Below are 26,804 nucleotides of genomic sequence, written 5' to 3'. Positions count from 1 at the left end.
TTAAGATTTTAGAACCAAACTCAATATCTTATGTCCAGTTCAGTTGACAATTTGAACCATTCATTTTAAATTCAAAAAAAAAGTTTTCCATCTATGTTTGTAGTTTCTTAAATATTGATTTCTTCCTTTTATATATATTATATGTATTTAGTGTTTTTTCAATATTTTGGAAGACATTTATATAGATGTGTTTACATTTCAATTTTCAAGTATCTAGAGTTTAGACCATTGTTTTTGAAGTTATGAATGAATATTCAAAATAGTTTTCATGTTTGGACAAATTTTGAATACAATTTTACACTTAGGTTGTACAAAACTCTAAGTTAAAAAAAAATTGTATCCAATTTTCGATGGATTTCCCAAATTGTTGACAAACTATTGATTATTGCTGAAATAGCCTCATTTTACTACCAATTGAGAAATATGAGGTGATATATTTAGATCTAAAGAGAAGTTTCGATTAATACAATTAATTACAGCAATATAAATGTATACTAAAAATATATACTTAGTAGTATGAACTGACAGACTATCGTTTTAATTTATATTGATTTACCTGTGATTTTATTTATTTAATTTTAGTATACTTTTATATTATTTACATTGAATACAATTTTTATAGTTAAATAAGTTAAACTTATACTTTACTAATTCACTCTAATTTTCAGTAAAGTGTTCTTTAGCATTATTTTTAATTAATTGCTAATAATTGTAGTAAGATAACTATGTTTTTATTTATTTTACATAAATGTCACATGCCTGTTGAGCACCTCACGTATTAATTGGAAACGGAATATATTTAAATAAAAATTAATTCGAAATGTTGACGTTTTATATTTACAATTTATTTTGAATACAATAGCATTTCAATATTTTCCTTCTTTTTTGTATTTAATGATATGCCATATCTGAGATCATCATACACTTCCCATTGGTCATTTGATCTGTATGCAAATGCTTTATAGTGTCCTGTGGTCACTCTTAATCCCCACCGGTCTTGTCCACAAAACCCTATAGCTCCTCTCAAAAAATAAATATCATCATTAATTTTTATTGTTTTTGGAATATCATCTAAATACAAATGGACTTCTCCTGCATAATTGTTTTGGATTGCTCCTATATCACTCAGATTGGATATGCTTATTGATGCTTCTAGATCTGAGAATATAGAACAATGTATAAGAATTAAAATGATTAAAAAACATAAATTTATTGATTTTCTTTATCTTTATTTAAAAATGTATAAAGTACCTGTAGGTAATGATAGTAGTTCTATCAACAAATGGTTTTTTATGCTGGCAGTTATAACTCTCTCACTTTTGCAGCTTTTACACTCAATAAATGCCTTATCTAAGAAGTTGTTAATATTTTCTTGAATGTTTATTTTCCCCTCATAAGCAGTCAATGATATTACTTCATATCTATTGTCTAAAGAAAATTCTGGACAGAGAAGATCGGAACACCGGTTAACTTGTATGTATGATGGCATACCTTTTAACAGTTTTCAAGTCGAAATTTTGACCTTGGGGTGCCAGGGTAACGCACCTATTGTTATTATAACTAATACGTTTATTTAGAATTATTATATTATATAGAAGTATTGTATTAAAAAAATAATACATAATATTTGTACATACAGTGAGTAATTAAAAATACAGAAATTAGGTAGAAAGTATCGTTGGGCCAAAATCCTACATAAATACCATATTCTTCTGGATAAGTCTATCTTATTTTATAAATCACACATGATGGAATTACTATCTTATTTCCCGTTCCAATCGTTGTCCTTGCATTTATCCACGAAATAAACTGTTTGTAAGCCAAGTATGGCCAGACTTTATTTTGTGGTTCACTTTTACACAAAACTTTTTTTTTCTGTTTTTTTTTTTACTTTTAAATAATTTTATGATGAGAAGTATTTAAAACATCTTTGTCTAAAACTAGTTTGTTGAATAAAACATTGTTTGTTACACAACCAGCTATTCCACTAACTTGTTTTACTTTTTCACTTTCTTGACAACAGACGCTTTCTTGATCCGTCGTCATAACTACGCACTGTCCACATTTGCACAAATTTAATTTACCACTTCGATTATCTACGTTAATTTCAAAATCATTATTTTCAGTAAAATTGTTTGAATCCTGCTGATTTAAACAACCTGGTTACAATTGATGAGGTTTTACACTCGCCATAACGAACTACAACTGATCCAAAAGTAGACTAAAACATTACTGCAGTAATACTGATCGATAATAATAATAATAATAATAAACTAGAAATGGATAATATTATTGTTTTAATAATAGTTTATAATATTAGCTTATCAATTTACATTTTTCAAAACTATAAATTAACTGTAAATCGTAATGTATAAAAATACTTTGAATGAATTTCTCTCGTATTTTTTTTTTCTTGTGTAAGAAAGCGTCGGAATAAACCACCAGAAATAAAAAATAATTTGAACATGAGCCTATTGTCAGTGTTGAGTTCAGATAGCAAAAATAACATCTAGATAAATATTAGATTACTAGCTAAATCAATATCTAGATTAATATCAAGATAGAATATTCAATTTTTATCTAGATAAATATGTAGATAAAATTTTTTCATCTAGATTTATATCTTACAATAGTTAATTTGTATTAATGCTTGACATGTTATTGGATTCTTGGTTGAGTAATTTTTTAAGGGATGCAAACCAGGAAGGCTCGTTTCAAGGTGTCTAGTGTCAAAAATATATTATCTAATGAATAAATATACATATAAAATATTTAAATACCTATATATTATATTTAGCATACAGTAGGTACCAATTTCAACGTGTAACAAAATATCAAATAACCAAAATCATGGTTAATTACTAATTAACATATATTTTCTGGTTTAAAAAACTAGTTTATATTTTTTATATTACATTCAAATTACAAATTAAAATATAAATGCTAAATTAAAATAAGTACAAAAAAAAAAAATAATAACAAGTAAAAAATCTTTTGTTCCTTTTGAAAATATTAATTATATAATAAAAGGTAAATGATTTATTAAAACAACATACAAATTAATCAACACTCATCAGTCTGTGCTGTATAGGGAGTCGCAATAGTAGTAGCCACTAGTCAGTCAATTATCTAATTGATTAAATGAGTGTGACCACGACTGACCAAAGTATAGTCTAGTGAGTAGTGACTAGTATCTGGTAAAGAAATTAAATTATAGTACAAATATTATTATTTATAACATCCAATTGGGAATTGGTATTGTCAATACAAAATAGATGTGCGTGTGTATTCTTGCCGGTCGAGAACTATTTTTAGTTTTTTCCACATTATTTACTGATCGACGGGATATTATCGTGGGGTATAACAGCTTGTATTGATATACGACCTCGACAGCGTCTGCGGTCGGCGTACGGGTGCTATTGTTAATTCGATAATAATGAATCGTCATTAAACATACTTGCGTAGTATCATATAATTATAATATTTGATGGAAAATGACTAAATGAAAAACGTGCATTATAAAACGAGATTTATCTAGATATTTATGTAGATTTCCATAACTTAAATCTTAGATACCAATTAGATATTATATAATTTATTCATCTAGATAAGATAAAGGTACTTAATTTTCATCTAGATAAATTATCTAGATAAATGTATCTAGATACAACTCAACACTGCCTATTGTTATAATTTTTAACACGTGAAATTACAGTAAAATTACATATAAATAATAGGAAAAATCCTAGACATGGTAATATTGTTTTTAAATATTTGAAAACATTATTAAACTATACTTATTTTTGTAATAATTTACACTACTTAAACCTATAATACTTTTTGATTTTAATTCTTCAATATCTGGTTTTGGTGTCTGTACAATATATTTTGGTGTTAAATTTTTTTCTGGTAGTTTCAGTGGTCCCGAAGAGCCTTCTATTGCCATAAAATGGACCTTGTTCATAATGTCTATTCTCCAATTTCCTTCCGTGTTTTCATAAGTATTTTTTATTGTATACCGTCCTAGAGGTTTGGAATAAACCATTTTATCTCCAATTATTTTTTTGTCGGAATTATCGTTATGATCTAAAATAGCAATTATTGATTGAATATACATGCCTTCGTACTTCAAATGTATACGTTTTGGCATGTACTTTAAACGTGTGTTGAGGTATGACTCTAGGCGGTACGTGTGAATAAAATGTTTAGCATGAGGCGAATCTTTCAATAAATCTTTGGCAATAACAATTTTTTTTAACGCAAAATATACGAATCACCGTTTTTAGGAATCCAGAGTTTATTTTTTGTTTCTTCATCGGTGAGTTGATCATGCTCACATTTTTTTATCTGTTCATTATCATTCCACTGGTGAATATTTGAAATGTGACACAGAACTGATGTAAATTGTTCAACTAATACAGTTCCATTACCATCGCACGTTTGAGCAGACCATCATAAGTGGTTTATTATACTTGTTTTCCACATAAAAGCACTATGATGATTTTTTTCTAAAGACGAACAAAATGTTTTCATTTGATTAAATAATACACCGGATAACGTTGAAGCCGGTCCCATTAAAATGTTTCGTACAAGTCGTTTATCAGATAATGGCTGAGACGTCCATTTGAAAATATGTCTATTTTCACATATAGTTTGTTCGGCCAACATTGCTTCCTTGGTATAATTATGAATATTTTCTACTTTAGCATTACAGTAATGACAAAATATATGAAATAATAAGTACTTCATTATAATTAAAAAATATTATGATATGGTATACTATGCTAAATAAAATAAAACCCCGTTAACTGCTAAGTATATAAGAAGGAATAAACAAATAAATAATAGAACTGTCAACTGATATCAAATTTACTAACAGCTAAAGTAGGACTAAAATAAAATAAAATATATTTGTACATAATTATATTATTTTGAAATTGGTTGGTACTTACCACGAGTATAAGAGTATATTTGAAAATGAAACAAAATAATGATATTGAAAAAAATATCCAAGAGCTACGTAATACGTATGTTCATAAAAAGCGATAATAAATCGACAGAATCACTAATTAATTTAGATTTATAAGACATAAGTAGATACTAGATAGATACCACGGAGTACGGACTAAGATAATTGTGTGCTATCTTCTAAGACCGTGGTGCTTGGTATAAATAAAATTGTTTTCACTAATAAAATAATAATAACGGTCGAACAGTTTGATAACCGATAATGCGTCTATTTTTCCCGGACAACCGTTGCCTCGGTGCGTTGTAGAATTGGATCTTATGACGTCACGCGTAATTTTTATAATTTTTAATTATAGTACAAATATTATTATTTATAACATCCAATTGGGAATTGGTATTGTCAATACAAAATAGATGTGCGTGTGTATTCTTGCCGGTCGAGAACTATTTTTAGTTTTTTCCACATTATTTACTGATCGACGGGATATTATCGTGGGGTATAACAGCTTGTATTGATATACGACCTCGACAGCGTCTGCGGTCGGCGTACGGGTGCTATTGTTAATTCGATAATAATGAATCGTCATTAAACATACTTGCGTAGTATCATATAATTATAATATTTGATGGAAAATGACTAAATGAAAAACGTGCATTATAAAACGAGATTTATCTAGATATTTATGTAGATTTCCATAACTTAAATCTTAGATACCAATTAGATATTATATAATTTATTCATCTAGATAAGATAAAGGTACTTAATTTTCATCTAGATAAATTATCTAGATAAATGTATCTAGATACAACTCAACACTGCCTATTGTTATAATTTTTAACACGTGAAATTACAGTAAAATTACATATAAATAATAGGAAAAATCCTAGACATGGTAATATTGTTTTTAAATATTTGAAAACATTATTAAACTATACTTATTTTTGTAATAATTTACACTACTTAAACCTATAATACTTTTTGATTTTAATTCTTCAATATCTGGTTTTGGTGTCTGTACAATATATTTTGGTGTTAAATTTTTTTCTGGTAGTTTCAGTGGTCCCGAAGAGCCTTCTATTGCCATAAAATGGACCTTGTTCATAATGTCTATTCTCCAATTTCCTTCCGTGTTTTCATAAGTATTTTTTATTGTATACCGTCCTAGAGGTTTGGAATAAACCATTTTATCTCCAATTATTTTTTTGTCGGAATTATCGTTATGATCTAAAATAGCAATTATTGATTGAATATACATGCCTTCGTACTTCAAATGTATACGTTTTGGCATGTACTTTAAACGTGTGTTGAGGTATGACTCTAGGCGGTACGTGTGAATAAAATGTTTAGCATGAGGCGAATCTTTCAATAAATCTTTGGCAATAACAATTTTTTTTAACGCAAAATATACGAATCACCGTTTTTAGGAATCCAGAGTTTATTTTTTGTTTCTTCATCGGTGAGTTGATCATGCTCACATTTTTTTATCTGTTCATTATCATTCCACTGGTGAATATTTGAAATGTGACACAGAACTGATGTAAATTGTTCAACTAATACAGTTCCATTACCATCGCACGTTTGAGCAGACCATCATAAGTGGTTTATTATACTTGTTTTCCACATAAAAGCACTATGATGATTTTTTTCTAAAGACGAACAAAATGTTTTCATTTGATTAAATAATACACCGGATAACGTTGAAGCCGGTCCCATTAAAATGTTTCGTACAAGTCGTTTATCAGATAATGGCTGAGACGTCCATTTGAAAATATGTCTATTTTCACATATAGTTTGTTCGGCCAACATTGCTTCCTTGGTATAATTATGAATATTTTCTACTTTAGCATTACAGTAATGACAAAATATATGAAATAATAAGTACTTCATTATAATTAAAAAATATTATGATATGGTATACTATGCTAAATAAAATAAAACCCCGTTAACTGCTAAGTATATAAGAAGGAATAAACAAATAAATAATAGAACTGTCAACTGATATCAAATTTACTAACAGCTAAAGTAGGACTAAAATAAAATAAAATATATTTGTACATAATTATATTATTTTGAAATTGGTTGGTACTTACCACGAGTATAAGAGTATATTTGAAAATGAAACAAAATAATGATATTGAAAAAAATATCCAAGAGCTACGTAATACGTATGTTCATAAAAAGCGATAATAAATCGACAGAATCACTAATTAATTTAGATTTATAAGACATAAGTAGATACTAGATAGATACCACGGAGTACGGACTAAGATAATTGTGTGCTATCTTCTAAGACCGTGGTGCTTGGTATAAATAAAATTGTTTTCACTAATAAAATAATAATAACGGTCGAACAGTTTGATAACCGATAATGCGTCTATTTTTCCCGGACAACCGTTGCCTCGGTGCGTTGTAGAATTGGATCTTATGACGTCACGCGTAATTTTTATAATTTTTAATTATAGAACGAATCACCGTTGACAACTTTTATTTAAAATTTTTGTCTGTGCAAATTCGTAATAATAATAATAGACAAAAAAAAATTATGATTTTTGTGTTGTATGGTCTTTAACCATATTATTATAGGTATGTAATATGTGGGAAAATAGTCTATACAAGATATTTGATGAGTAATAAAATGATGAGGAATAAAGACGATTTTTTGTTTGATCGAATATTTTAAATAAATGTATAATTTATGTATTTCAATAATTTTGATACCTAGTACGTTACCAAAACTACTTAAATTAATTAAAACTAGCATTTATAACGTATAATGTCAATGTATATATTTTGACTATTTTTGGCACATTTCTGTTTCAATACAAATATATTTTGTTGACAGTTCTATAAATTAAATTGGTGTATTTTATTTGTCATGAAAATAATTATCCTAAACAAAATTATTGAAATATTATAATAGTGTATGTTGCATAACAGTAATCAATTAATTACCTTAATATAGTGATCAATTTCCCTGAAAGTAAGCATATGATTCATTGTATATACTATTTCCCTAATATTTTATAATAAATATGCACATAGATCAGCTTTGAGCTCTATCTGTTATACTTTGTAATAATTAATCAAGCCCGGATTAAGGGGAGCCAGAGTGGGCCATGACCCCGGACCCACAACAGATATCAAACATTAGTGGTCCCCTTAGGGATACGGTTTTTTTTTATTAAATCAGAAAAAATAGAATAAAATACATTTAGGTTTCCCATAGGCTATATTGCTATAATATATCGATAATTGATATGTTATTATTATTATTATTATACTGACAATATTGTCTTTATTTAGCTGGATAATAATTGTAAGGAAATGGGATTTATAGGCGTACTCGAGTTCAGTGAATACCGTCGATTGCGAATTTACGACGATTAAAAGTGAAACATTATTACTAGGTAGGTTAGATTATATAAAATTGTTTTTTATGTTAAATTTTGAATATTACCTAGAATAATGAACACATTCATACAATAATATTTATAATTTGTTATGTTCATTGTTTAAGCACTATCATTTTTTTAAAAAGTATTTAAATAACTAAATATAATATACCTATATAGTAACAAAAAAATGTAATCTCTGAAATATATTTCAATGGTTTTTTGGTGTGTCACCAATATTTTGATTATGTTAATGGGCCCCTAAAATGTTTTCGCCCAGGGCCCAAAATTATCTTAATCCGGGTTTGTGATTAATGAACGAGATTAAGAATTATATAAGGGTGAGGTGCTATTATGGTGCTATTTATGTTAGCAGAAAACACTGTTTTCTTGGAAAAAACATGGAAGAAGTTGTTTATAGATTTGAAGAGTGGTGATGGCGAACAGTGATAAGTACAAGGGAACCGGGAAGGAATTAAGTAGTAGTTAAACAGATATGAATATGTGTGAATTTGGAGAATGTAGTCAAGATATTATCAGGATTAGGTATGTGATGAAGATGTTGGGATATTTAATTTGTCAGTGTGTGTGCATAGGTTCAAGTTTCTACTTAGAATCTATGGATTCTTTGTTTCGTGAAGGGGGGGGGGGGGGTCTGGAGGGTACAGTCAATTGGTCGTGGTAAAATCGGTTGTCTGAAATTGGACATTTGGTAACTTGGTCGTTTGGAAAATTAGTAGTTTCCAAAACAATATGTTCATATAATATAATTATGTAAAAATAGTAATTTGTCTTGATTCTGTCGAAACTACTATATCTAAATAATATTTATCTAGAAATATTTAAAATTATATCAAACATAAAAAAAAATATTAATCATACGAGTTATTCAAATTTGTATAAGAGATAATAATTTTAAATAAATTATAGCATATAATAAATGTATTATTTTTATCAACTACTTTTGACATAACATTGTAGTAATTACAATTTTTTTTTTCAATTATTAAAAAAAAAAACGGGCAAGTGGGCAGCGATATGCAGCACTGTAGGTAGTGTGTAACGGGTTACATTTTAATTCAATGATATAAACGAAAACGATTCTGAGCGAAGACGGTCAGTGAACTTATGATTTCAAAATTATGTATAATATTATAAATCATAATTGTAAAATCAATACATTCATCGCATCGCTCAGAATCTAAAAATAAATCGATTATTATATTATATATTATATACATAATATACAAAATATTTAGAATTATATTAGGTTATAATATTATACTAAAAAAATTAAATTATTGTTTACACAAATTGTAGGTAGGTAAATTGTAAAGGTACCTAAATACCTCTGAAAAAAATCGTCGAAATTACAATATTAATTTGCAAATTCTAAAAATTAAATTGCAATTGTTTGCAATTGATTTGTTTTATTATTGACTTTGGTTTGAAACAGATTGAATTAAGTGAGGAGGAGGGTTCACCTAATATCATTATGATTATTAAAAGAAACAGTTATGACAAAAGTGTACCTACTAATTTCATTGGAATTTTTTTTTCAGATACACTTCTTTAATTTTTAAATGGTTTAATATTTTTTTGTTCATTGAAATTTTTTTAATATTATTATTAGCACTGTTAATTTTGATATAAGTATCCTTCTGTATTGCGTCTTTAATTATATGTAAAAAATGATGGGAGTGCTATATAAATTTGTTCGTTGAAATGAGAATGGAAAGATTCACAATTGTTGGTTGTTCTTTTTAATGTCGCTGTATGTGAAGCCCACATACTTGGCGGAAAATTCGAGTTTTCATCAATTTATTTTTCCAAGATATAATCGGTGTACTTACCATATTTGCTGTCTTCAGGGATGTCTGACATAAAATCAAATGTAAAACAATCTGATACTTCCGAAGTGTCCAAATATGTTAAACCAAAATTGTGTTTTAACCAATCATTTTTTTTATACTCTAAGTTTAAGTCTAATTCTTGTACTGTTCGATACAAACTCTGAATTAAATGAAATCGGCAATCCACCATTATTACTGATGGCCATATTCACAATACAGCTTGGTGAATGGCAATTTCAAAATTAATTGTAATTGACTGTGGTTTGAATAATAAATTTAAATTTAAACATTTTTGCACTACTTCTTTATATGATTCAATCATTTTATCTTTTAGTAAACAAAAAACTAAGGGTATATAATACGTATTAACTAACCCATGTATTGTAAATAATTGGGTAAATAAAGAAGGACAATATGAAAATGTGCCCTCAACAAAAATTATTTCGGATTTACATAACATTTTTAAATAAGTATTGCAGGAAAATATTATTATATAAGAAATGTCATCATTCACTAGTAAAAATTCTTCATCATTAGTCGTCAAAGTATTAACTGAACTTACAGCACTGTAAATATCATCTATTTTTACCTGTTTTTCTCATAACAAATTCCATTTTAACTGTTGTTAAACTGGTGACGAACAGACCAGATACTGAATCGAAATATAATAATTTAACATTTGTCAGAGTTCGGTCGTTTTCTCCAGCGTCTACACACGTACGTAATGAGTTTCGCTCCGTTATCGCAAATGTTATCGCAACGCTTACGGTCTTAATAATTAAGTATTTCGTCTGAGATACACATATTACACGTTGGTCGAAGTCCACGTCTAATGTCGCGCTTTGCCAAATATGCCGTCCAAACGTAATTTATCCGATTCGTCAATTTCACCCAACGCCTACGACAACAAGTCAAAAAAACAATTTTTTGTTTCACCAAATCGGTTCTCCGTTCTCGCTACGGATGATTCCACTGATAGTGCACTCGAAATGCCCGTTTCAAACAGCTCAAACATTCCAGAAAAACCAACTATCATCGAACATGTTGTGGAGCCGGAGCCTCCCCCACTGTATATTAAAAATATTAACAATTTCTCAGCATTTATAAAAGAACTAGCTAGGATTACCAATCCAAACGCCTTTACGTGTAAGTCAACTTCTCATTATCTGATCGTTCGTCCTTGTGATCGTATCAGTTATAATACAATCATTGAGCACTTAATGGTTACTAACGCCAGTTTCCACACTTTCTTACCTCGTCATCTTCGTACATACAGAATCGTGATCAAAAACCTTCACCACACTACTCTGTGCACTGATATTTCCGCCACCTTGTTAGACAAAGGACATTCCGCGAAACACGTAATGAATATAAAAAATAAAAACAAGTGCGCCCTCCCAATGTTTTTTGTCGATTTATTTCCCCGAAGTAACAACAAAGATGTCCTTAATATTACGTCTTTACTCAACACCATTGTCGTCATCGAGAAACCTCATAAAACCCGTCGTGTTCCTCCACAATGTCATCAATGTCAAATCTACGGACACACAAGAAATAATTGTCACCATACTCCTAGGTGCGTCAAATGCAGCGAAGATCATTTTTCCGAGGATTGCACAAAAGACCAAAACAGCCCAGCTACATGCGCCCTCTGTGCCGGTGATCATACGGCCAACTACAAAGGCTGCCCAGTTTTCAATTCACTTTCAAAGCGTCTTAAAAACCATCAGAACAAAAAACGAACGCAGACTCTCAAAATAAATAAACCGGTCGAATTATCTCTTCCAAACACTTCTACTACCTCTCAGTCTAAACCGTCTTATGCATCTGTTGTTTCCAAGCCCAACGATATCAATGCTACTATAAATAACAATAGATCGGATTCATTTAATGACCTTTCCACATTATCTAATTTTCTGTCCGAGCTATCCTCACTAATTAACCCCCTCCTCTCTCTGCTTACAGCCGTTCTACACAAACTTAATACACCATAAATATTATTGTATTCAATGTTATATGCTATATCCCATTGTGCTAACATGCAATCTAGTTATATTTTATACTACCTCTTATAACCTTTATATTTATATTATTATGTAATCTTGTCTGATGTATTATATATTAATTGTTGTGCTGTAATGGTTTATACCGAAAGCAAATAAAAAAAAAAAAAAAAAAAAAAAAAAAACATTTGTCAGATAATTATTGTGTGCAAATTATAAATAAACTTCTATTATCGGCGATTATCAACAACTATCGAATATTATCGACGTATATATTGTTGTACCTATCTTCGCAATTATTTTCAAATGTCATTGCTTTTACCTACATTTTACATGACTATATTTTATACATACCACAACATATATTGCTTAAAAATTAAAACCTATTGTTTCCAAACTTTATTAGACGGAAACGGGATTCGTACCATTTTTGTTTTTGGCGGAAAAGGGGTATAGCGGAAACGGCCAATATTATTTTGGCGGAAACGGGTAACTCCCCACACAGTAACTGAAGTACACTAAAACTGAGATACACTCAAACTGAGATATACCTATATAGCAATGGTTCTTAACCGGTGTTCCGCGGAACACTGGTGCTCCGTGAACTGGTCTAAAGTGGTCCGCCAAAATTATGGTGAAATATTTGGTGTAAAAAATTGGCGTATTTAGCCGATATTTTCAATTATTTAAATACTGTGAATACTAGTATGCAAGGTAAAAATGAAAATATTTTAACGTCCACGGATAAACTATCAGCATTTCAAAAAAAAATATCCATTTGGAGAACGCGTATAGTTTAAAAAAAGACGCTAGACATGTTTCCTTCGGTCCAAAATAATATACCTACATGAAAATATGAAATAATTCCAATTATAACGCAACATTTAGAATTATTAGAAGAAAAAATTACGAAATATTTTCCCGCATTTAATATTGAATACGAAATCCATTTTCTACAATCAATACATTAATTTATGAGATCACGTTACAAGAAGAAGAGGAATTTATTACGTTGTCAACTGATTGTACACTCAAAATTAAATTTTCCGAAATAACAGTTGAAGAATTTTGGATTGATATTCAAACAGAGTTTAAAAATATTTCTGAAAAAGCGATTACAATTTTATTACAATTTTCAACATCATACTTATGTGAGGACGGATTTTCAACATTAACAAATATTAAGACAAAAAAACGTGAAAGGCTAACTAGAAGAGGAAATGAGAGTAGCACTTTCACATATAATACCAAATATTGAAAATATATGAAACAGTCATCAGGGCCAAATATCACATTAAATAATCTAAAAATTTCTTTAAAAATTGTATTTATTTTATATCATTTAGATGCCATGTGGGATTTTATTTACGAGATAAAATAGAATGCGTATGGTAATAAGTCGTTATACAGAATTTTTTATTTATGAGAAACGGTCAAAGTCACTCATTTATAATTATAACTTATTGACAAAGGGCAAAAATATTATAAAATTACATGCAATAGATTTTAAGTCATGATGCGAAAGGGCTGAAATGAAACAGGTATAATATGCAATAGGTCATAAATCATTATAATTTGAAGAAAATAAATAAATACTAAAATATATTTTATAGTAAAATAACAAAACATTTGTTAAACATGATTATGAATACAAAATTTAAAAACATTAAATATTATGTACAAAGTTATAATGTTTTTGTCTCCTGAAAAGTATCAATTTCTCTTAAAAACCGTTCATATATTCTGTAATTATGATAATTAAACATTCATTGTACAAGCTGTTAATCAACTTACTATCGTAAAATGTGTAGGGACAATGTAGGTACATAGAATATATTATAATAATTTGAATTGTCTATTTGTACCTAGATAACGTTCTTAAACCAGTATTTACGTCTCGTGACGAAAATGTATGATGACAATTTACCGAACGACAAATTTTATACGACCAATTTACGTAAACTCAGTACCGGGACATATGCCGTCAGGCCATTTGCGGCCAGTCCCTTTTTCGTGTCAGTTTATATCTACCAGAGTACAAATCAAATGTGCTGTACATTATATTATATACAAAATATATGCTATAATAAATATTAAGATATATTTTAACTTCCATTACACTTTTCCAGGAATAGGACTAGCAGTATTTTTTAATGATGATAGTTTAAAAGATTATTGTTATCATTATTATTCTTACCAAATACCATTTTAATAAATAACTAATTCATTTAATAATACTAAATTTGTCAATCGATTCAGTTAGTAATTTAAGTAAATACTTAAAAAACACTTGTAATTAAATATTCTATATTAAATTTATCAATAATGATACAATTATACCCATAAACAACCAAATGTCAAAATAAAAACAATTTTTTTTAATATCCAATTATAATACGCTTATAATCTCTCCAGTATATGACAACACGTTTTTAACATATATAAGGTACACTATATATTATAATCTAATAAGTTATAAAGAGCCTACAATTTGATATGCAGGTGGATAAAAATAAAATAACCACAAACAGCGCGAAAAAGGTGCTGACCGCATAGGTGCCACCACGTTTTGTTTGCCAAGAAATGTAGTTTTTAATATGACGACATAAATACTTTTGTTTTTCAATGGATGAAGGGGAGATAAGTATCGGATATTTTATGTGTCAAAGGCCAAGATAATTCCGTTAAGATTAAAAGATTTTATAATGGGTTCGTGATGCTGGTCATTTTGTATGGATCGGAATGTCGGACAGTGACATAATATAATTGAAGAGAGGTTTGTTGTAGCAGTAAAGAGAATGCAAAGAACGAGTAATTAGGGTGGAGAGAATAAAAAATAATTCATTAGAGGAAACATGGCTTGCATGGTATTCATTTTAGACAAAATTAGAAAAGACAGGTTGAGTTTTTCGGTTATATTATGAGGAGACGTGACTAGGAGGCAATAAGAGCGTCAGTATGTTAATGAAAATTAATTTACAAGGAACAAGACAGAAAAGATTAGCAGAGCAAAACGTCCAATTTCAGAAAATGTGAATTCCCTAACCAAAAAATATGGTTAAATTTAATACGTTTATAAAAATATTTGTTTAATTTACAATTGTATATTATCTTTAGAATGTGAAAGTAAGATAATCGATTTTATATATAAAACTTTTAAGCTTATCAGTTGTAATAGGAAAGTTATTTTTAAAAATTATATAGCTTAAGTTCTAGAGATTTTAAACTGAACTATTTTAAGTACAAGTTGATCGAATCAAATAATTAACTCTTTATAACCATTTTATATCTGCTGTCTTAAACAACGTTGTATCCTGACTTTTAGTAGTTTTTGATAAAGAAAGATAAAACATAAAAATAATAAATAAAGATACATAATTCTACATAAAGATGCAACGTAACAAATAAAAATACAAATGGTTGACACAAATTACAAATATAATGTCTGTTTATAATGTCTTGCCTCATGGGTCAACAAACTATGTAAGTCATTTAATATATTATTTTATTAATGTAATTCTATGATTTTCACTCATCTTAGTACCTAGTTCTTTTTGCTATAGTTGTAACATGTACGGATCAACTATATATTCTTCCATAGGTTATCACTGATACCAAATCAACATTTATTTTGTTTTAAACCAGCATGTGGTTTAAATTATATCATAAATTCACAATATTTTTATATTCTTATAATTAGATCAACTAATAAAGCAACTTTAATTTACATATTAAACTTGTATGACATGGAATGTCTAAGCTAGTATAAAGTACGCAATAGTTTGTAAAGTAATTGTAATTTCATTAAGTTTTTAGGGAACCTGATATAAGTTTAAATATTATACTTAAGTGAATATCCCACAAATGTTACCCTTTTCTTCGTGTAGTATATTACAACTAAGGTGGAATCTTCGATAATATTACTACCTCCTCACTTGCATAAATTATTGTACAATAATAAAATTAGTGTTCATGCCACTAACTGTCGTTAATTGTAGTCAATAAGAATTAAGTATACGGTGATCATTACGACATCATCGACTTAATTATTGGTATCACTCTCCGTTAACGTAATTCCGACAGCAACCATTGTGCGTTGTGTGAGATGCCACCCAGGTCGTCTAGATGCAATACGCTGTGGATCGACCAACCATCTGCCCCACCTCGGTCACTGATTCTAGGATATTTTGGATCGTTCAATCCATATTGTAACAATTGGACAGATCCGACTACAGAGACCCCAACCCTGTAAAAATAAACTGCACAATCCTATTTCCCATTATGTAGTTTGTATCGTCTACACCTTCGCGTTTCGGTACATGTCAATAAAATTCCATGCTGTCCGTTGTCGCGTCATTGCTACCCACCATCACATCTTTGGGTTGTGTGTTGAATTGCCCATATATTGGAAGTAGGTGCTGTCATATGGTCGTTGTCTGAAACGTTAATCATGCATGCAATTTTGGTTGCCTACCCTTGACGCATTCAATATTTTCGGTAGATAAGCTTACTAGAAGTTCAATCTTTCGAATGGTCCTTCAAAATCATCGTATACCCTACAATTAGGTTCCAGGGAAATATAACAAATCATCAAATAAATACATAATATTGTAAAATAATATAGATCATGTTATAATATTATGTCATGCTGTGATAAGAGACATCGTGATAACACATGTGACTTTTGCAATATAATCACTTTAATTAAGCGACTTTCTTTTTATCTTATTCCATCATGTGTCATTTGTACTGTTATTTAAACTGTATAATTATATTAGATATTAAATAGTGTATCAATATATGATATAGTGTATAAATAATATACTACAAAAATACTACATTATTTTGAAGAAAATGTATTATAAATGTTCTTAGGTATGCATTTATATAGTTTAAATATTATTAATTTATCTTTATATTGTTATGGACGTGCACTTAGCGATTCCGCACAAATAAAATAAAACGAGTTTAAATTACTTTGGCTCAAAATAATATTCTTTATTGAATTGTAATAACGTTTAATTATATGAAATGCTCTAAAATGGTCTGTAATGGTCTGTTGTGACACCAACACTACACTCACTGCTCTGTGTGCGAGCCCCGCATATGAGCTGGTCGTCCGTTCAAAAAGGGTTTATTCAGCAGATTCCATAGACCAGTCGTATGGAGAAGGGAGTCCTACTCGCCTGTGTCACACACGTATCAGTCTACAATATTAAGAAACATTATTAAACAGCAATTTACATTAATACTACTAGAACCATAGAATAATATAACTAACAGTATTCAGGGGTTCTTAACAATATAATTGTATAGTCGTGGTTATTTGTATTAATATCATTCTTTAGGTAACTAATTTGTAAAATATTTTTTTTTCTTACAGAAGAAATAACAAAAAAATATAATGGCAAGTACTTACAATAATTTTAATAACCTAACCAAAATGAACAAGGTTTAGATGTTAAATGATTTTGAGTGCGCGTCAAATATGCAGAATAACATATTTTGATAATTTTTTAACATTTTGATCTTATTTTGGAAAATTAACCGTTATCACTCGCAAATTTCGACTGCTGCATCCAGTTCAAATGAGTCTGTCGTTCTCATGGTGGAGTTGCAATTTACTAAAACCAAAACAGCACCATTGCAATTATACCACACATGACCATCATCAGTCGTCAAGCAAGTATATACATTTTGTACTTCTTCCATATACTCCAGCTGGATCAGCGCTCCTTGGGGAGAACTATCACAGTTTACCAATGCTTGGGAGTAGAGATTTCAACAAAAATTTCAACGGTTCTGAAGCACAGCCACTGCTTGAGTTCTTGAAAGACCAATTCGGATTACAGATTAACTCAAACAGAACTCAACATACAACACAACATGGGACAACCATTGATGTTGTTTTCCAACGGGGGTTGTATACATTGCAAACATAATATGTAACATATTTCAGCTATCACGAATCCCTTATTCCCAAAATTACCCGGACCTCAATTAGCCATTTCACCCAAATCTGTATCATCTTAATTACCTGACACATTATAAATGAAAATAAAGTTACACATATTTTTAAATTTTGTTGAAAAAAGTTATTTATTCCAAAAATCTGAACCGATCAAAATAAGGCGTAAAAGATGTTAACACATCAACATTGAGCGTCAGATACAAACTCTGACACACACCTTTTTGTACCTTTTTGTAGTATAGATTGTATAAGTTCTTTAATTCGAGATTAAAAATAAAAAATAAAAAAAAAAGTTTGTGGCTCATTATTATAGCCCGTCCACTTAAAGCGCAGCGCGAGCCAACCATTCGATATTGTTAGTCATTGACACACACACAAACACACACGTCAATATCGATAAACAATGATTACAACGGTGATTGTGTGTGTGTGTGTGTGACCAGCTGTTCCCCCGTGGCCGATATCTTATTTCTATGCTTAATCTTATATTTGTTATGTTGCGGCGGCAACAAAGGTGGTTGGCCTAGGATGGTTATAAATAGGGAGCGGATGTTTATGCATTTATCATATTTTTTAGTAACATTTAAATCAATGCGGAGTAAGATATAAATTTGTTTCATCACCTTAAGAATTCAAATTTACCAATTTGATTTTGCATATTTTCGCATATTTGTTCGTTTTTTGTTTGATTGATCATATTTTTAAATTTATCATGTTTTTAGTGCATATTTGAGGTTTTTCGTGATATACTAATATTATAGTAATATATTAACGGACTCGACATGCGTAATTAATAGTTCAAAACTTCCCGGCGGCGGTGGCGGCGGCGGGAATAGCGATTATTTCAATTTCTTCGATAAGTTATCGCCTTATCCACATTGTCCCGCGACAAAAATAAATATAAAACACCGTTATTGCCGGAGTCGGTATCGAACAATTTCGTTAATTGAAGTTGTGTTCTACCATTCGTTGTGCTGTGTACTCGTGTTGCGTTTCAGTTGTGTTATAGTTTCGTTTTCGTCCTAAGTGTTTCTATATTGTATAAAGTTTTATACCTATTTACTTAAAAATGCCGAAAATTAATTCCAAATCGTCGAGACTTCGTAATTTTGTTTCTGAATTTAAATTTTTTACTACCGATGGAATTGTTTTATATTGTACATTGTGCGATATTTCAGTAAACGGTGATCGACGTTTTTTAGTTCTTCAGCATATTAATACAAATAAACATATAAAAAATTCCAAAGATAAATCGTTGTCAACAATTAACAAACAGCAACTTGTTTCAAATATTACAAAAAAATTACCTTTTTATGAGGATTTGTGTTCTTCGCTTTTACGTGCGAATATCCCATTAAAAAAAATTAACAATAAAGCCTTTCGTGAATTTTTAAGCAAATATATAAAGCATGATATTCCAGACGAATCCACATTAAGAAAAAATTATGTGGCCGAAATTTATAATAAAACAATTCAAAAAATCCGTGACTATGTAAATAATAATAGAATTTGGATAAGCATTGACGAAACGACTGACGTGGAGGGTCGATATATTGCCAATGTCATTATCGGGACATTAGAGATAAATGAACCAGGACAAATATTTCTTCTTGCATCCGAAATTTTGGAGAAAGCCAATCATCAAGGCATATGTAAGTTGTTTGAAGATTCTCTTTTACTTCTTTGGCCAGATAAAATATGCCGGGAAAATGTTTTATTATTTGTCACGGATGCTGCGCCGTATATGGTGAAGGCTGTAAAAGTTTTACAATCGTTATTCACAAAAATGATTCATATCACCTGTGTTGCACACGGGTTGCATCGTATTTCAGAGGAAGTGCGTAAACATTTTTCAAAAGTCGATAGTTTAATTTCTAATGGTAAAAAAGTGTTTTTAAAGGCTCCATCAAGAATAAATGCTTTTCAAACTATTGCTCCTGAAATTTCTTTACCACCTCAACCAATTATTACACGTTGGGGTACATGGTTGGACGCAGCGGCATATTATTGTGATCACTTTGATACATTTTTTAGAGTTATGCAAACCTTTGATAAAAATGATGCAAGTTCCGTTAATATTACAAAATCGTTGATGGAAGATCCAACTATAAAAAATGATTTAATTTTCATTAAAACACACTTCGGATTTTTAGTGGATAAAATTACTAGCTTGGAAAAACAAGGCGTCCTATTGACAGATTCTATTTTAATAGTCGAAGAAGTTAAAGCTAAAATTTTTCAAGTCCCAGGAAATGTAGGAAAATCTATACAAACCAAACTTGATAGCGTTTATGATAAAAATCATGGACTGAAGAAATTGAATACAATTTCAAACATTTTGGCAGGAAAAAATCATGTTACTATTCAAGACTTGGAAGAAGAACTAACTACGTCAGACCTACCATGTTTCAAATATGCTCCTGTCTCATCTACCGATGTAGAACGCAGTTTTTCAAAATTCAAAATGTTGCTATCGGATAACAGAAGAAAATTTACTTTTGATAATTTAAAGAAAACATTGATCATCCAGTGCAATTCCCAATTACTAGGTATATTTTAAAATTATTTAATGCTTAGTTAGTACTTGGATTCTAATATCTACCCATCTTTATTATTTTCAGATTAACAAAAAATTTACCAACAGTTCTTTTTTAAGTTTTAATTTTAAGAATAATTATTTTATACCTATATATTTTTAATTGTTAATAAACAAAATAAGTTGTAAATAAAAATTTTTTTGATGCATATTTTTAATAAATTCTAAGCATATTTTTAAACTTTAAAGAGCATAATTGCATGCATATTTTATAATTTTTTGGAGCATAAACATCCGCTCCCTAGTTATAAAATAATGTTCACCCCAGAGATTTGGCAACTTTCATACAAGCAACAAGCCGAAATTAATAACACAAGTGTGTAGGTTAAAGCAACGTCGTGCAACAATAAATATAATATAAATAAATGAACAAATACTCGGTGTAAATACCGTACAATAGTATAAAATAATAAATAAAGCTGGCGTCCAGTTAAATATTACAAGTACATAATAATGATGTAGAATAATAAATAATAAATAATACAGCAAGATCACACTTTGACACGGCAATAAGCCGATGATTATAATTATGATGATAATCGAGAAGTGATAACGTTGCGGTTAAAGCAGGGGCCAGTGTGACCACTCCAGTAGTTGACAGTCGTAATGAAGGACCGTTGAAAGCTGGTGTTAGCCGGCAGGTTACTGACCTCCGATAATATGACAATAATATTATAGACACCACGCGTCGCTTCGTCTGCGGCTGATTAGTGATTACCGGTGTCCGAATATGCCCAAGTCTGAATCCCCTTAATGGTGGCAACGAAGGCGATATAATAATATTTGAACACAGAATAATTCAAAAATGGTACACTTACGACCGACGCGTCGGGAATGCTATTTGTAAGAACTCACTCTGCAGTAAAACGATATTGTCACTGACGTCGTCGAAAGAATACACGAGTCTGGACAATGGACGGACGCGTAAAACGGTCGACGGCAAATAATGTAATAATGTACCTAACTTTGATTTTTCTTTTGATTCATAACTTAAATTAAAAAAATATTATATTTAACATGAAAATTAGTACCTACATGTTGGTCTTTAATGTATGTTATATATTTGTTGCTTTTTTATAACTACTTTATCTTTGTTTAAATATTTAGATCCTTGATGTAAAATGTATTGTAAAACTATAGTTGAACTATTTACCCCTATGGGGTGTTTAAACTTTAAATAAATAAAATATTAAACAACCTTAATTATAAAAGTTCTATTATGAATATTTCTAATGTTTAGATTATTATTGGTTAATAAAAATCCAACTGTATTTATGTCACTATTAAATTTGTAACATATATTTTTTTTAAATAGACATAGAAACCACTATATGTAAGTATATTATTATTACTAAACTAACGAATACCTATTTGTTTACAAATGTTGAGCTATTTATAGGCATAAGATAATTTGGATATTTATTAGTTTTTTTTTAACTATTGTCGATAATAAATTGATACCTTTACCTACTTTCCCGCTTTTTGTATTGCTTATTTTTTTCTTTTTCATTAATGAACGATTTATCTATCTAATCAACATCCATTCTTCTTTATTTAATTCATCAGCCTTCATAATATTATGTAGGTACCCGTTACATTCAGCCATTTCAACCGTATAACCTATGAAAGTCTTCGGTCTTCCTCTTCCTTTCATCTATTGATTCTTCCTACAATTATGTTGGTCATGAGGAGATTATATTATAACATAATATCTTATTTTATTAGCTGTAGCTATTTTCCTCCAATAACAAGATACCATGGATAATTCCACTGTCCATTTTCCTTCAATAAATAAATATAATAATAAATTAGTTAATATAAATAATTTTTGCATTTGAAAAAAAAATTCTGTCATATGTTATTTACAATTAAAACTTTGTTCAACTTTTGCTTTTATTGTTATCCAGAATTAAAACGTTATCACAGTTTTGCATTTATCGTTATTTAAAATAGTGTTAATACCTATAAAATTTAAAAATAATAACTTATTCGGATAGGTAATGGCCCGGATACGAAATAAAATATAATCAATTTTTAGATTGTCGAATGAAATAAATATTTCTACGAAACCAATAGACCTTTTAAATAAATAGATTTTAAAATATTTCTACGAAACCAATAGACCTTTTAAATAAATAGATTTTAAAATATTTCGTTTTGCGTTATTTTTCGGTCAATGATATTCTATAATTTACATTTTCGTTATTTTTCATTTAATGATATTTTATAAATTAAGTTTTGCGTTATGTTTTGTTTAATGATATATTAGCTGACCTGCCAATGCTTCGCTAATGCAAGATTACTTAGATATTAATTTGCTATTATTTTATTTTCTGAATGTAAAATAATAATTTTAATTTTGGACCACTTTTAGTCACGTTTCCGTGGTAATGTAGCAATATAAATTTAGCGTCGCCACCGCGGATTCTTCATAATGTTGAAAAAAGTTAAATCGTTTGTGTCAATAGAAAAATTTATGCTTATTGCAAATTTTTTTTATTCAATAGATTTATTGTAATGCTAAAATTATAGTTCGCGTATGTAAATGTTGTAAGTATAACTATGGATGGAACAAAATATATGAATTATGCCAGTATTTTGATAATTCAAAGACTTAAAAAAATTCTTTGTAAACGACGTTATCAACTTTTACTGGATTCGGGGCAAAAAAACCAAATTCAATTTGGATGTCACACGTGACAGGGCGACGTATAGTAAAGTTGATTGTGAGAAAAACATTGAACGCATAGATCTTTTCCAGCAACGTTAAGTGTTTGTCTCTGTGCTTTATGTATAGTCATTGCAAATGCTAATTTAACGGGAAATTGAATACGTCTAAACTTAAAAGGTAAATCTGAGGATATAATTGGTATTCTTGGTATTAAAACAGTTTTTTTCATTACCACAACCCGTTAAGATTATGCACTCGCGTGGTACGCCTTCCCATCCACTCGGTTTGATCTCTCCCGCCAGGAACACAACTTTGCACTTAGATAATGTGAACCATCTATCGGTCAAGGTACTCATGAGGGATGTTCGGAGAAGTAATCACCCGACGCGTCACCTTAAGCGTATAGGAGCTAGCGACGGCTTTCTGTGATTCTCATCTCACGCAATTCAAGCGAGACGTTCGTCAGAGACGCCGTGATTGGATCTCGTGTCCCAGTTGATTCACTTAATCAACCGTAAATGGGACAATGGCTCGGTGTTAGAAAACTTTTCAAAGTCAGTATCCATCCACCGGCGACGTGGACGCCCTGGCCTTCGGCAAGCGCCGTGGTCTGTCAACCCCGCGACGCCCAGCGAAACTCACAGGCCTCACCTCATTGGCTGTGGTTTTGCTAGATATATGCACTCGCAGAATGAACTTCTCAATTTTTTGATTTGTAGTCTTGTACCAGTAAAAATTGTGGTTGAACTCAAATTTCTCATTAAAATAATAGGTGCGCCTATTTTTAAAATCAGTGTATGTGGTGGGACTCCAGAAGGCGTTAAAGAGTTAATAAATTTAGTGTTGGAAATGGACTGCATCCTCCTTTTCTAAAACTGTATCAACTGAATAGTACATTTGTGATTGTGCGTCAAACCTAGATAGAATCAAATCATTTAATTTGTCGACTTCCTCATTTATTGGTGACAAATAGCCCTTTCTTGAAACCGTTTCAGTGATTTAGAAGATATATTTTGAATGTTCAGGTACACGTTTTGAATCAATTTTGTTATAATGGGTACTGAATTACAGAAATTTTTAATATTTATTTTATCATTCGTTGTTTGAAATTCGCTATTGCCTATTAAAATTAAATCTTTGACAAAATTTATATTATCTTGACCGGTAGATAATATTCTCATATTAGTTTCAAGTTCTAATATTTTTATATAAGTAGGATCATTTCAAAGACGCGTTGACTTCATCAGCTCTTGTGCCTCGTGCAATCACAGGCAAGATCTGACGGAAGTCTCACAATACTGTGCAGCCACCCATAGGACTAATATTATTGCATAAGTCTCGCATCGTTCTATCTAAAGCTTCAATTGAAGTTTTTTGAGACATTGACGCTTCGTCCCAAATAATTAAAAAAAACCGACTTCATTTTATAAAGTAGTATAGATAATATATTTTGTTAATTTATTGTTATGTTTTGTTTTGTGGAATTCAATTATTTTTTATTATCGCTTTCCATTATAATTACGTTTACAAATTTCAATCGTATTTGTCAAATACAATGTTATTATAACGTTAGCAAGCCCTGGATAAGGCTAGGATCTCCATCTGTAAAATACGGAATGTAATACTACAATAATGGCTAAAATATTGGAGGAAAATGGATCCGCCCATTTTATTAGCTGTGCCATAAGTTGACCACTCCTCGATCTAATACTAGATATTAATATTCTAATTTCCCTTATTGTTTGAAAAATGTCTGCATTGCTTTTTTTTTCAATCCAGCTACTGTGGAGTAGTCTTCTCCAGGTCCATATTTCCATTGCCTCTAACTGTTTTTTGTTTCTACCATACAACAGAATACTCCGTATGTAGGTAACTTTTACAAAGTTTTTCCAGGTCCTTAGACTAAGATTATTATTCATGAGTAGGTAGTTGTCATTTCTGAGTAGACATTCTTTTTGCATTCGCTATTCGATATTTCATTTCTACTGAACATCTGGTGTCATTGATTCATGTACCTACTCCTTAATATTTGTATTATTGTAGTTGATTAATTTTTTGATAATCAAGTTGTTAACGATAGGTGCTCTGCTTTCTTTACTAACTATCATGGCTTCTATTTTGTTTTTATTGATTTTCATAAGGCATCTATATAAGATTTCATTAAATGTAGAAAGTGATTTATTATATTTTAATAATATTTTTTTTGTGTTTATGTCAATATAAAATTTATAAAATATTATTTTTTTTAATTGTAGTACTACCAAATGGGAATGGTGGTGGCAAGTATATTATTATTATTTATTTATGTATATTTATAAATTATGTAAAAATCTTTTACAACTGAATCAAATAGTTATAACTATGGACTGCCTCAGAAATTTGTAAGATGCTAACATTGTAACTCATAAATTTCGTTTTCTCCTATATATTAATGTTTTACAACATTTTAAATATTAATGGTCTACTAAGAGATTTTCCATTAACCTATCTTCTTTCAATTTTATTTATTGTAAGAACACACACATAGGTACACAAAATATACGGTCAGTCTTTACATCTAAAACTACAAAACAAAAGAACTTTAATTTTGTAAAAATGGTTCCTCAAATGATCTAAATGTGCAATAAGAATGGATTCTCCGATATTCACATTTTAAAGAGTTGGTAAAAAATCAAAAAGGTATCTTAAGATTCAATATGTAAACTGAGTAAGTTTAGATAGTAAGAAGCATGTTAACCATGTTAAAAAAACACCATCTACTAAATCCAACCTGGGACTATGCTCAATTTTTATGAGTGAAAGATGAACATTATATTGATCAAACTGTATTATAAAAGTTTTAACGCGTTTATTTTAATTGTTTAAAATATAATTCATTAATAATAATTTAACCGTCAATATTACATATTTTGTACAATTTTTAATTTTTAAACAGGAAGTATCGAATATGACTGCAAGTATATTATAATTATTAATATAATAAATGACAAATTTATTAAAAAAAAAAATCTTATACCTATAAATCGATAAAACATTTATAATCAGCAGGCGATTGCCTCAGAAATTAATAATTACCTAGCTATCATCGTAATACATACATTTAGTTTTCCCCCATTTTTTGCGTTCTATAAAAATTTAAAATTTAAAAGTATTACTAAGGTTTTATCTATAATGCTATCCTCTATTCATTTTCAATTTTTAGATATTTAAAATTTGATTCTGTGACTTTTAATCATTGGTACGATACAACAAATCTACCTATATAAGAATGCAATAGTTTTGAAGATCATTGTAATTCTATTAAATGTTTATAAAATCTAAAGTAGAGTCTTGCCACAAATGTTTAAGA

The 26,804-nt window shown here is 29.5% G+C and overlaps 2 protein-coding genes across 2 annotated transcripts in view; both read left to right on the top strand.

Annotated features, from left to right (window-relative positions):
• Positions 1-26,721, top strand: part of LOC132943725 (uncharacterized) — a 38,851-nt gene extending 12,130 nt beyond the window's left edge. Inside the window, exons 9-14 of the mRNA XM_061012795.1 lie at positions 7,932-7,949; positions 17,601-17,624; positions 22,100-22,117; positions 25,711-25,734; positions 26,391-26,412; positions 26,658-26,721. Coding sequence (XP_060868778.1) covers positions 7,932-7,949; positions 17,601-17,624; positions 22,100-22,117; positions 25,711-25,734; positions 26,391-26,412; positions 26,658-26,721 — 170 coding nt within the window. The remainder of the gene's footprint in view (positions 1-7,931; positions 7,950-17,600; positions 17,625-22,099; positions 22,118-25,710; positions 25,735-26,390; positions 26,413-26,657) is intronic.
• Positions 17,806-20,823, top strand: LOC132936219 (uncharacterized). The gene is made up of 3 exons (XM_061002909.1): positions 17,806-18,140; positions 19,695-20,737; positions 20,810-20,823. Exons 1-3 carry the CDS (start codon positions 17,806-17,808, stop codon positions 20,812-20,814), a joined length of 1,383 nt encoding a protein of 460 aa, XP_060858892.1. The 3' UTR covers positions 20,815-20,823.
• Positions 26,722-26,804: the final 83 nt, after the last annotated feature.

The sequence above is a fragment of the Metopolophium dirhodum genome, chromosome 1 (genome assembly GCF_019925205.1).
Source record: "Metopolophium dirhodum isolate CAU chromosome 1, ASM1992520v1, whole genome shotgun sequence".
NCBI classification, from domain to species: domain Eukaryota; kingdom Metazoa; phylum Arthropoda; class Insecta; order Hemiptera; family Aphididae; genus Metopolophium; species Metopolophium dirhodum.
Note: the sequence above shows the minus strand (reverse complement) of the source record. Positions and strands in the feature narration are given on the sequence as shown.